The following is a 12,866-nucleotide window of genomic DNA, read 5'->3' on the forward strand; positions in this document are numbered from 1 at the left end:
CATCATCATCGCTATACCCCCCCATCACCGCTATACCCCCCCATCATCGCTATACCCCCCCCCTGTATTACTAATAGCGTGTTAGGAGGCCTGGATCCCAAATGAGAAAACAGATTTGATGAAGAGAGGCAGCTCTAATGTGGGGTATCCCTGAGGGTCCCCAGAAAAGTGTACAAGGATGAGAGTGCCACCGGATAGTGTACGTCCAGTAAATGTTTATCAAATGTTAGTTCAACTTTAAAGGATAAATTTAAAGGTGTACAACCCCCCCTCCCATCCCCCGATACCTGCTGTACTTACCTTTGGGGTGGGAGCTGTCAGGGCTCCCACAGGTGACCCAGTAGTCCAGGGATTCTCTGGGCAGCAGTTCCTGGATGGAGCAGATGGATTCTGATTGCTCGGCGCTGTCACAGGGAATCTATCTGGTCCGTCTTGTGAGCGCTGCACAGAAAAGAGCGGATATTTCAAATTCCCTGACCACTGGACCTGCTGAAGAAACCCTGACAACTCAGGATCACCAGAAGTAAGTACAGAGGGACCTGGGGGGGGGTGTACGGTGTTCATACACCCTCTGCACTGCATTTGTATTGTGGAGCTCACGGTGATCTGACTATCTTCTACCCCCTCTGCTATGATATGTCTCCCCCCCCCCATGTATGTAGGATGGCATCGGTCTTGGGCATGCGCCTGGTGCTGAAATCAGCGCCATCCATCAACTCTCATCCATTCTTCTTCAAAACATCACGGTCAGACAGCGGTAGGGGGGGGGGAATAGAGGAGCGTGCTGTCAACCACGCTAGCCCCCAGTCTACAGCACATGTAATACATACATGCACTCTGTCACCTAGAGCTCAGGATGAAATACACATTATAGATTCTCCTTTGTAGCTGGATTCCAGGTATGAAAAGAACATCAATGAATGCAGCTCTGTATTCATCACAATTATTACGTGTATTTGTAAAATGATATCAGTGTAAGTACTTGCATTGATCCTTGTGTGAACACCTCATAATCTCCTGTACAGCAGAGCTCAGGCTGGGAGATGGAGGAGCATCAGAGGGAACCAATAGGAATAGATAGAATTTGTGGTGGTTTTTGCCCATGTGATTGGTTCTGGCCCCTTTCACATAACCGTTCCAATCAGGTCCACCTGTCAGTTTTTGGATTTGGCTACACAGGCCAGACTTCCCTCCCCACCTCCATCAATGAGACTTCCCTCCTCACATCCACCAATGAGCCCCCACTGGGTTGTTTTCTTTTTGTGCTAAACAAACGAAAAAAGATTGGGGAAAAAAACCAAACCGTTTTCTTTGTTCTGTTATACAATTTTGCACATAGTTAATTTTTCTTTGTTACCAATGTGCACTGATAGATTGCACTGATGAGGATGCACTGATGGGCTGCACTAATGAGGCTGCCCTGATAAGATGGCACTGATATGCTGCACTCATGGGGCTGCACTGATTGTCACTGATGGGGCTTCACTGAAGGGCACTGATATACTGCAATGATAGGTCTGTACTGATGATCATTGCCCTGATTACCAGTGTATATGTCCCCTGTCACAGGAAAGCCAAGTATCGCCTTTCCCTTCCTCAGCACTGTAACTGTGAATGGACACAGCTGATCACATGGTAAAGAGTCAGCGTCATTGGCTCCTTCCCCTGATCGGTGATGCGCTGCGTCCAATGGTCACAGCTCAGAAGCGATGGCGGCGCTGTGCGCCAAGAATGGGAGGACAGAACAAGAGCGGAAGCCGTTATAAAATGACAGATTGCAGTGTAAGTTGTGTGTGCTGTTGCTGTCCTCCTGGAAATCCCGACACGTTGTTCTCCTCCAGGTTGCTGATGCCTCTCCAGTCGCCGTCATCTCGTCCAGCGTGCCCGCCAGTACTGGGGTGCACTTACCTGCGGGCGCCGTAGTTACTTTGGCTCCGCACCCAGACATCATCGGGATGAAGGACAGCGGAGGAGATGTAAGTCCCTGATTTCAGTCTTCTGCTTCATTCTGCCTCAAGTATTCAGGGAAAGGGAAAAGCTGTCACTTTGTAACAGGTTCTCTTTATAGCCCCGCCTCCTCTGCTGCTCTTTTTGTATAAACGGTTTCGTTAGGAAGGGAAGGATTACCATACACTTACAGATCTAAAGCCAGCGAGTTATAGAGGAAATAATGCAGCATGCAGACCTTTTACTAAAGCGCAACTCCACCAAAAAGGGGAAATTCCGCTTTAAAGTGACATCAACCACTTGCCTACCGGGCACTTTTACCCCCTTCCTGCCCAGGCCAGATTTCAGCGCTGTCACATTTTGAATAACAATCGCACGGTCATGCAACATTGCATCCAAACTAAATTTATATCTTTTTTTTTTAGACAAATAGAGATTTATTTTGTTGGTATTTAATCAGCACTGGGGGGGGGGGGGGGTATTTTTTGCTAAACAAACGATGAAAGACCAAACATTTTGAAAAAAAAAATTTTTTTTAGTTTCTGTTATAAAGTTTTGTAAATAGGTGATTTTTCTCCTTCACTGATGTGCGCTGATGAGGCGGCACTGATGGGCATTGATTGATGGCACTGACAGCCAGCACTGATGAGCACTGATAGTCATCAATGATGGATATTGATGAGGCACTGATGACGCTTCTCCACTGATGGGCACTGATAGCTAGCACTGATAAGCAATGATAGCCTGTACTGATGGGCACTGACCACTAGCACTGATGGGTACTAATAGCCATCACTGATGGGCACCCATACAAAGCACTGATGGGGCTACACTGATAATTAGTGCTTTGATGATCAGTGTATTTGTCCCCTCTGAGAAATGCCGCTTCCCAGCTCTCCTCTCCTCATGTGCTGTGAGCGGGAGGAGAGGACCGCCGATATACAGCATTTCTGATTTACACTGATCAGCTGTGATTGAACACAGCTGACCACATGGTAAAAGGCTGCTCTGATTGGCCCTTTCCTGGACATATGATCAGCTGTGGCAGCTCTGTGTACAATAAACAAGGATACAAAGTCTGAGAGTCCATCACATCTTCATCCTTCATTGTGTTCCTAGTGACACCATCGGGGAGATTTAATAAAACCGGAGAGTGCAGAATCTGGTGCAGCCGTGCACGGCAGCCAATCAGCTTCCACGTTGTATTGTCAACGCTTCATTGGACAAGCTGAGGTTAGAAGCTGATTGGCTGCCATGCACAGCTGCACCAGATCCTGAGTGCTCCAGTTTTAGTAAATCTCCCCCAATGTCCCCTGATTGATGACTTGGTGTATTGTACACAGAGGGGGGTTGGGGGTTCATATTGGTGACACTGCTTGTTCTGTGTTGGGGGTCATATATGAGGAGCTGTATTCGGGGTATATATTGGTTTTTGGTATACTTTGGTTTTGTCTGTATTCTTAGCTGTGTTCTCTCTTCTATTCGCTGAGATGTGTCGTAACCCCTGGAAACCATTTCTCCATTCTTCTGACTTCTCTCCATTGCCGTGAAATCTGATTTGTTGTTGGAGGTTCTTGCACTTCGTTTGGCTTTGTTCTGCCTCATGTTTGTCCTTCAGGAAGATAGCCGGACCCATCAGTCTACAGAAAATGGAAGATTCATCTGCATATATGTTGCCTTCCTTGGCTATTCCTTCCCCCCTCAATGACAGGCCATCAACATTTTTGAAATAAAACATTTTAGTTTTTTATTACATGCCTTTTTTAGACCTAGTTTGGTCCGTCCTGGGTCCCTTTGCTTCTCTCTGCAATGCAGACAGATCATGGCTGGTGGAAGGAACCAGCTGGGTGCTTTACAGAGCTTCCTGAAAACATCACAGCACCCTGCCTCAATACTCCTCTGAAGAGCCCCGATGTAAGCAATGGGATAGCTTGTGGGAGGAGTTATGCAAGAAATCATCGCAATCCCCTGAGTGGTGGCCATCAGTCTGGAAGAGTAGGCGTTTCTAGGAAGGCAACATTTGCATACATGCTGACCTAGGTGCCGCCCTCATGTGATGCTGAGCCTCCACGATTGGTGGAACTGAAATCCAGTGAATGAAAGGAGCGGGGCCAAGGACAGTCAGACTGAGGAGGAAAGTGATAAATGATGCTGGACGTCCTCCAGCCAGGAAAGCAGACGGAGCTCTATCTGACTTGCTGTAGCTTCTAATGCACATTGTGAGAAGCTCACAGTGTGCAGTGAAATCAGAGTAAGCCATTTTACTACAGGAGAGGAGTCGGTACAACTGTGCAAGACTGGAGGGGGGCCGGAGGGGGGATTTATTGTACCGTCATTGGTTAAAATGTATGAGAAATCTACGTTTTATTGTATTTGCTTCTCACCTACAAATTATTATTATTATTATACAGTATTTATCTAGCACCAAAGGGTTTGCTCAGCGCTGTACATTAGCGAGGGGACAGAACATGAGACAAGACAGAAACAATACAATACACGAGGAGTTCGAGGGCCCTGCTCCTTGGAGCTTACAATCTAGGAGGGAGGGGATAGTGGTACAAGAGGAAGTGGTTGTGGGGGATGGAGTGGTAGGAGGAGTGGAGGAGGTCAGTTGTTAGGTGAGGGTGGGGTTGGCTTCCCTGAAGAAATGGGTTTTCAGGGTGCGCCTGAAGGTGAGGAGAGTAGGTGATAGTCTGATCGATTGGGGTAGTGAGTTTCAGAGGATGGGGGAAGTCCTGGAGAAGTCCTGCAGTCGGGCGTGGGAGGAGGAGACCAGGGAGCTGGAGAGTAGGAGGTCCTGTTAGGAGCGGAGGGCACGGGTAGGGTGGTATTTGAGTATCAGGTCGGTTAGGTAGTTTGCGGCGGCGTTGTGAATGGCTTTGTAGGTCAGAGTTACTAGTTTGAATTTAATGCGTTGGGCAATCGGGAGCCAATGAAGGGATTGGCAGAGGGGGGTGGAGCCAGTGGAGGGATTGGCAGAGGGGGGTGGAACCAGTGGAGGGATTGGCAGAGGGGGGTGGAGCCAGTGGAGGGATTGGCAGAGGGGGGAGGCGGATGTGGAGCGGTTGGTGAGGTGGATGAGTCTGGCCACTGAGTTCAGGATAGACTGGAGTGGGGATAGCATGTGTTTGGGTAGGCCGGTGAGGAGGGAGTTGCAGTAGTCCAGGCGTGAGATGATGAGGGAGTGTATGAGTTGTTTAGTAGTGTCTGGGGTGAGGAACGTACGTATCTTGGAGATGTTTTGGAGGTGGAGCCTGCATGACATGATAGTGATTGGACATGAGGTTGGAAGGAAAGGTTTGAGTCCAGGGTGGCACCCAGGACTTTGACTTGTGGGGTGGGAGTGATGGTGGCGTTGTTAGTCGTGATGGAGAGGATGGGGGGGGGGAAATCCAGGATCTCGGTTTTGGACAGGTTTAACTTGAGGAAATGGAGCGACATCCAGTCTGATACGTCGTTCAGGAGGTGGGCGATGTGGGCGGAGACTGAGGGGGTGAGGTGGGGGGTAGAGAGGTAAATTTGTGTGTCATCGGCATAGAGGTGATAGTTGAAGCCCTGGGAATGTATCAGTTTGCCAAGGGAGGAGGTGTAGATGGAGAAGAGAAGGGGCCCGAGGACAGAGCCTTGGGGGGCCCCAACAGAGATGGGGAGAGAGGGGGAGGTGGTAGCATTATAGGTAACACTGAAGGAATAAATACAAAAATAAAACAAATAAAAAATATATATTATTTCCATTTCTAATACTATTATTTCCATTATTATTCGGATTATTATCATTAAGTGTTCTTACAGGAACACTTATTGTTATCTCACAAATATATTCTTATTCTTATTATTGCCAAATTTGCCACGCTAACTCCTCCCACAGTTTTTACACGACATAGACAAGTAATATACCGAAACGTGTGGATTGTTCCCGATTGGTGTGCTATTACTTTGTGGAACGTTTCGCCGAATCGTTCACTAAATATCACGGTTTTTGTGGTGAAATTTTCCCATAGGAATGAATGGAGCAACTAGATTTGGAACTGACAAAGCTAGAGTGTGGAAGGAAAAATCAGGACATGATTTGTAAACTGCCATCACTCTGTCATTTTCAAGACCACCTACACAAATCTTATATCAAAACATTCAGCTAACCCTGCTGTCACTAAAAATGTTCACGGCTAAGCCATAGTCCTGATAATTTTCACAATATGACCATTTGTTTGCAACTCACCCCTCCCATTGACTTTCATTGAAACTTCACTCACAGCCACCTGAAATTTTAAGGGACATTTTTAAACTACGACTGTGCCTTCATTTTTAATATTTCAGAGACATACTATACATCAAAATGTAGGTCTGTTTCATGTTTCTTCAGGCAGCTGAGTCAGCGAGGCTAACTGTGAGCTGCAAAATACAAGCTGAAATGCATTTCTCACTCTATCAGGCTTGCCATGTGCACTGCTTACATTTCATCAATCACTTGGTTACGGTTGGATGCAAGAACACTTCACACAATTTCCCCAGAAATTGTAAATTTTCTAGTTATTATTATTATAATACAGACATTCCTCAATTAGGCTGAGCTTCACTAGCTCTAAAGATGGCCATACATTATGTAATTTTCTTTCCTTCAACCATGGGTGGAAGGAAAGAAAAGTGTTAGATTCCTCCATCAACACAGTCAGTATTGATGGGGGAAATCCCTCCCGCTGCGCTATTGTGTTGTGCCAGCAGGGAGCGCTGGCAGTCATCCCCAATGGAATTCAATGATCACTGCTGGCGGCTATAGCCAGCAGTAATCATCACACGAAAAAATCCCAGACAGGTTGGTTGTACTATACAACCAACCTGCCCATAGATTGATCAAAATTCAGTCGGTTCAGCAGAACCTAGTTGAATTTTGATCCATCTATGGCCAGCTTAAATTCGGGGAAGGTCTGCTATCATCAAAGCAAACAGACTAGGGCCTTGTTTACACTTGTGGTTGGGGAAGTGGTAAAAACAGACAGTTGTGCTGTGCTTTTACTGCACCCCAATTGCCTCCCCCCCAAGCTGCAAAGGCAGCCATACTGAGGTATACATATTCTACAGTCATAATGTGTTGCATTGTGGCATGGCGATAACAATTATTCCTCCATCACATTTAGCGAGCAGTACTGGCCTCCAAATGTGACCCATTCAAGTAAATGCTGCAACCTCATGCAGTACACGTCTCCCCAATAGTCTCACTGCCTGTTAGACTCCCTCTGAAGAGTGATCCACTGCAAATCGCTCTCTTCAGAGGGCGAACACAAATGTAAACAAGCCCTAACAAGCTGTATTGATCTGGAAGAAATACACAAAGTAGTGGTGCACCGAAATGAAAATTCTGATCCGAAACCGAAAATTTAGTGTGCATTTGGCTGAAAACCAAAATGGACTTTTTGTTTTTTTTTCAAAGTATTTTTTATATATATATATATATATATATAATTGTATTATATTTTACTTTTTAATTAATATCATGAATTTAAATAAATATTATGGTAATTTATTTTCAGCACCTTTTCGGACCATAGGCTGCTTTCACATGGAGCAGTTTTTGAAGTGGTTTTGCGTTAAAAAAAAAAAATGCAAGAAAAGCTGAAGAAAAACGCATCCCTTTAAATTCAATGTATGTCTTTACACTGGTCTGTTGCACTTCCCTCGTGGTGTTAAAAATCCTGCTTGCCGCATTTTTGGTGCATAGTTGGTCAATCAAAAACAAAAAAAACGAATCAAATACCCATTGAGGCCTGGTTCACGCCTATGTGTTTTTTAGTACTTTTTGCAAAAACGCACTACTGTCAGTTTAACATGGTTTCCTATGGGGCACGTTCACATATATGCTTTTTTGCTGCATTTTTGGAAAGGGTCAAGGACTTCTTTAAACATAAACCGCTGCGTTTTTGGTTCAATAGACTTTAATAGAGACGCTGCAGAAAACGCATGCAGTGTGGTTATGATGCATTTTTTTACGTTTTGCGTTATTAATGTGCCTAGCGACAAGTTGGCCAAAAACAAAAATTAACTGAGAACGCATTAAAAAAACGCAACTGCAAAAATGCAAAATGCTCTGCAAAGCAGCCAAAATGCAAGCTGCATTGGTGTGAACCAGGCCTGAAATGCATTGAAAATGCATCACAAAGCGTACACATGTTGTGTTTTTGATGTCTTTGTTGAGTCACATGGACTATGAAAACGTGGTAAAATTGCGGCAAAATCGTGCGCTTATCAGCGGTCATTAACGGCACTTTTTTTTTCCTATTGGCAAAATGCCAATGACACTATTTTCGACCGATACATTACGGCCGCCAATATATCGGTGTATCGCTAACACAAAGCTCCATTCAAGGAAGAATACACGTGACTTTCATATTTAGAAAATATTTGCTTCTCCCAGAGTGCAGCCATGAATATTGCAGTTACAATGCACAAGAACAGTAGCACACATCAACCAATCTGTTTTACAATCAGTTTTACAATCAGTTTTACAGATTGGTTGTTTTTGCTACTGTTCGTTCTGATTTGTGGTTATGGCGTGCTGCACTTTGTGCCACGGGTTGCTTTGGAATTATAATACTTCTACCAGTGCAGGGAGCTGCCATTTTTTGGGTTAGATACACAGGATAACATAGGACGTGGTGACACGATGTCATCCTCTCTGCACCTGTTCTGTTGTCCATGGATTCCAACTTTTATCAGCAGACAGCTCAGGATCCTATGACTGCTTTGACAAAGAACAAAAGCTCATGACCATTGTTATGTCTGAAAGGAGTCTTTTTTAACCATTTCAATACCGGGCAATTTTACACCTTCCTGCCCAGGCCAGTTTTCAAGTTTCAGCACTCTCACACTTTGAATGACAATTGCGCGGTCATACAACATTGTACCCAAACTAAAATTTTATCATTTTCTTCACACAACTAGAGCTTTCTTTTGGTGGTATTTAATCACCGCTGGGGTTTTTATTTTTTGCTAAATTAACAAAAAAAGACCAAAAGTTTAAAAAAAACCCACATTTTTCTTTGTTTCTGTTATAAAAGTTTACAAATAAATAATTTGTTCTTCATAAATTTAGGCCAAGATGTATTCTGCTGCATGTCTTTGGTGAAAATAACCCAAATTAGGATGTATTATTTAGTTTGTAGGAAAGTTATAGAGTTCACAAACTATGGTATAGATCTGAAAATTGATCAGTCCTGAAGTACTGACAGCCAATCTAATTTCTTGAGGTCCAAGAATGTCAGAACAGTACAGATATCCCCCAAATGACCCCTTTTTGCAGAGTAGACAGTCCGACGAACTTCATAAGAGGAATGGCGAGTTTTTTGAAGTTCTATTTTTTTGTCAATTTTTCGGAAAATGAAAAAATTAAAAAAATTAGTTTCACTATTTTTTTTTTACATACTGTCACCAGTGCAGTACAGCGTCATCATATAACTGGCATGGCGGTCAACAGGGACACTGACTGGTGACAGTATGAAAAAAAAAAAATATATATATTTTTTTGTATTTTTTTTATTATTTTTAATTTTTTATTACATTTTTTTTATTTTTTTTAAGATTTTTTTTTTCATATTTTACTATGACCAAAGTAGTACAATGTTACCATAGTAACATTGTACTACTTTGGGGAAGTGATCAGTATTTTTTTTTTTTTTTACACAATTTGCTTATAGCAAAGAATTACTTTGCTATAAGCAAGCATTTACCTGAATGACATCAATTCATTCAGGTTTTTTTTTTTTTTTATGCTTAGCTGTGATTTAGCCACAGCTAATCACATGACATGTGTATGTGACCTGCTGTGACCATTCACAGCTAGACACTAGTATACAATGGATGGTATAAATGAAGCCATCCATTGTATACAACTTTCATGTGACCTGCTGTGATTGGTCACAGCAGGTCACATGGTACTGGCAACGGGGACCGGTACTCAGATCTGTCATCGGCCGTGTCCGAGGTACACGGCCGGTGACAGATCGCGCCGCTGTGCGGCTCTGCAACCGCGCGAACTGCGCATGTGCGGGAGGACGCCAAATGGCGTACACCCCGGAAAGCTAGAGCATTTTTGCAGCCACCAAACGACTATAGGCTGGGCGGCTAATGGTTAAAGACAAATCCCACAAAGCATTAGGCTTTGTTTACAGGGGTGTACTTAAGCATACACCTGTGTGAGAGCTGCGTTTTGGATGCACAGGGATGCATAGGTGTTCTATGGATTACTGTGCAGGCAGTCCCATTCATGTCAGTTGGGATGCAGCGACTGTAGAGACACAGATGCTGCTTCCAATTTGACAGCTGTGTGTGGGCAGGACATTGTGTCTGTACAGCCGCTGCATCCCAATTGATATGAATGGGACTGCCTGCACACAAATGCACAGAACACCTGTGAATCCCTTGCAGGCCTAACATGACCCTCACACAGTGGTTGTAAACCTCAGGCATGAAATATGAACAAAGCATATCCCTCTATAGTATGTACTTGTCTCAATCTAGAGCAGGGGTCTCCAAATTTTTGAAACAATGGGCCAGTTTATTGTTCTTATGGCTTTGGGGGGCTGGACTGTGCCCAACAGGAGTAAAAAAAGCACCAGAGGAAGTAAATAATGCCCCATCCTTGGTTTTAGCGGGAGGAATAATGCCCCATTGTTAGTTTTAGGGGGGGAGGGGAAGGAATAATGCCCCATTTTTGGTTTTAGTCAGAGGAATAATGCCCCATTGTTGGTTTTAGGGGGAGGAATAATGCCCCATTGTTAGTTTTGGGGGGGAGGGGGAGGAATAATGCCCCATTTTTGGTTTTAGTCAGAGGAATAATGCTCCATTGTTGGTTTTAGCAGCAGGAATAATGCCTCATCCTTGCTTTTAGCGGGAGGAATAATGCCCCATTGTTGGCTTCAGTCAGAGGAATAATGCTCCATTGTTGGCTTCAGTCAGAGGAATAATGCCCCATTGTTGGCTTCAGTCAGAGGAATAATGCTCCATTGTTGGCTTCAGTCAGAGGAATAATGCTCCATTGTTGGCTTCAGTCAGAGGAATAATGCTCCATTGTTGGCTTCAGTCAGAGGAATAATGCCCCATTGTTGGCTTCAGTCAGAGGAATAATGCTCCATTGTTGGCTTCAGTCAGAGGAATAATGCCCCATTGTTGGTTTTAGTCAGACAAATATTGCCCCATTGTTGGTTTTAGTCAGACAAATATTGCCCCATTGTTGGTTTTAGGGGCAGGAATAATGCCTCATCCTTGCTTTTAGCAGGAGGAATAATGCTCTATTGTTGGTTTTAGTGGGAGGAATAATGCCCCATTGTTAGTTTTGGGGGGGGGGGGGATAATGCCCCATTTTTGGTTGTAGTCAGAGGAATAATGCCCCATTGTTGGCTTTCAAGAGGAATAGTACCCCATCACTGGTATCTTAGGGGAAATACAGTAGTGCTACATCGTTGGTGCCTGTCGAAGCAATGGTGCCCCATCTTTGGTGTCTGTGGGAGGAATGGTACCCCATTATTGGTGTCAGTGGATGGAAGGGTGCCTCAAAAATGGTGATGGGGAGGGATCTCCAGCAGATTGACAGCCTCAGCTCTGTTCCTGTGAGCTGTGTGAAGGAGAGGGGGTCCTCTCCCTCCGATCAACTCTCACTGAGCTGTGCAGTGTGTAATTTCAGCTTTCTGCTCCCTGTTTTCTGACAGCTCAGAGAAGCTGTATAAATTCAGCAATTTGAACGCATGTAGAGAAGAGAAGACTGCAGATAAACAGGTACTACTTATGTAGGAGGATTTGTTTAATCTCTGAGGTCAGTCACTTCACTGGGTATATGTGAGAGTGTACAACCATTATGTACACCAATGTGAACACAGCCTTATAAAAGAAGGATACAGGAAGTGAAGTGGCACTTTTCTACCCCCCCCCCCCCCTTAGTTTCATGTCACAAAAAGCATAACCCTTCATAATGCTTCAGTCACAGAAAAGGTCCCCACCCATGTATGAAAATCATCCCCATATTCCTGGCTGTTTTCACCTCATATGGTTGCCTCCTGCATGCCGCCTGTGAATACATCTGCTATACTCCTGCCTTTGCATCACTTTGATTGAATGGCGAGATCTTGTGCAAGCCTGACAGTCACTATCATACGTGTAGGATCCGGCCGCCATATTTCTGATGTCATATTATAGTGTATTCAGCTTGAGCACAGTAGGGACCTCAGAGGTCATATGCTAATTCATATGTGTGGTATGTTGCCATTAACCTTTTGCCCTCCAGAGCATTTACCCCGCTTCCTGACCAGACCATTTTTTGCTTTCTATTTTAACTGACAATTGTGCGGTCATGCAACGCTGTACAGAAATTAAAATAAATGTCCTTTTTCCCCACAAATAGAGCTTTCTTTCGGTGGTATTTGATCACCTCTGCGTTTTTTAATTTTTGCACTATAAACAAAGACCAACAGTTTTGGAAAAAAAACTATATATTTTTGACTTTTTGCTATAAAACATGTCCAGTAAAAAAAAAATCTAATTTCACCATAAATTTAGGCCAAAATGTATTCTGCTACATGTCTTTGCTAAATAAATCCCAATACTTGTAAATTAATTGGTTTATGTGAAAGTTATAGCATTTACAAATGGCGGTATATATATATCTGGAATTTTTTTGTTTTTTTTTTACTAGTAATGGCACCGATCAGCGACTTATAGCGGGAATGCGGCGGGCGTTCTGATGCTGGGAGGAACTAACTGTCACTGACATCCCTAGAGACGCTAATACAGTGATCAGTACTAATAAAAAGCACTGACACTGTACTAATGACACTGGGCAGGAAGGGGTTAACATCTGGGGAGATCAAAGGGTTAACTGTGTGCTGTGTGTGTTTTTCCAGAGAAATACAAAGCAGCATGTCCTTGCTGACAGG

At 43.9% G+C, this 12,866-nt stretch overlaps 1 protein-coding gene across 2 annotated transcripts in view; it reads left to right on the forward strand.

Annotated features, from left to right (window-relative positions):
• NINJ1 (ninjurin 1) overlaps positions 1–12,866 on the forward strand; it is a 107,597-nt gene that overhangs the window by 44,671 nt on the left and 50,060 nt on the right. Inside the window, exon 2 of one of the 2 annotated variants that reach the window (XM_089681840.1) lies at positions 1,842–1,976. The exons of the other annotated variant lie outside the window; for it this stretch is intronic. Coding sequence (XP_089537966.1) covers positions 1,842–1,976 — 135 coding nt within the window. The remainder of the gene's footprint in view (positions 1–1,841; positions 1,977–12,866) is intronic. 2 annotated transcript variants of the gene reach the window in all.

Source organism: Staurois parvus, unplaced genomic scaffold, assembly GCF_062004578.1.
Source record: "Staurois parvus isolate SC_StPar_1 unplaced genomic scaffold, SC_StPar_1.0 ptg000282l, whole genome shotgun sequence".
NCBI lineage: Eukaryota > Metazoa > Chordata > Amphibia > Anura > Ranidae > Staurois > Staurois parvus.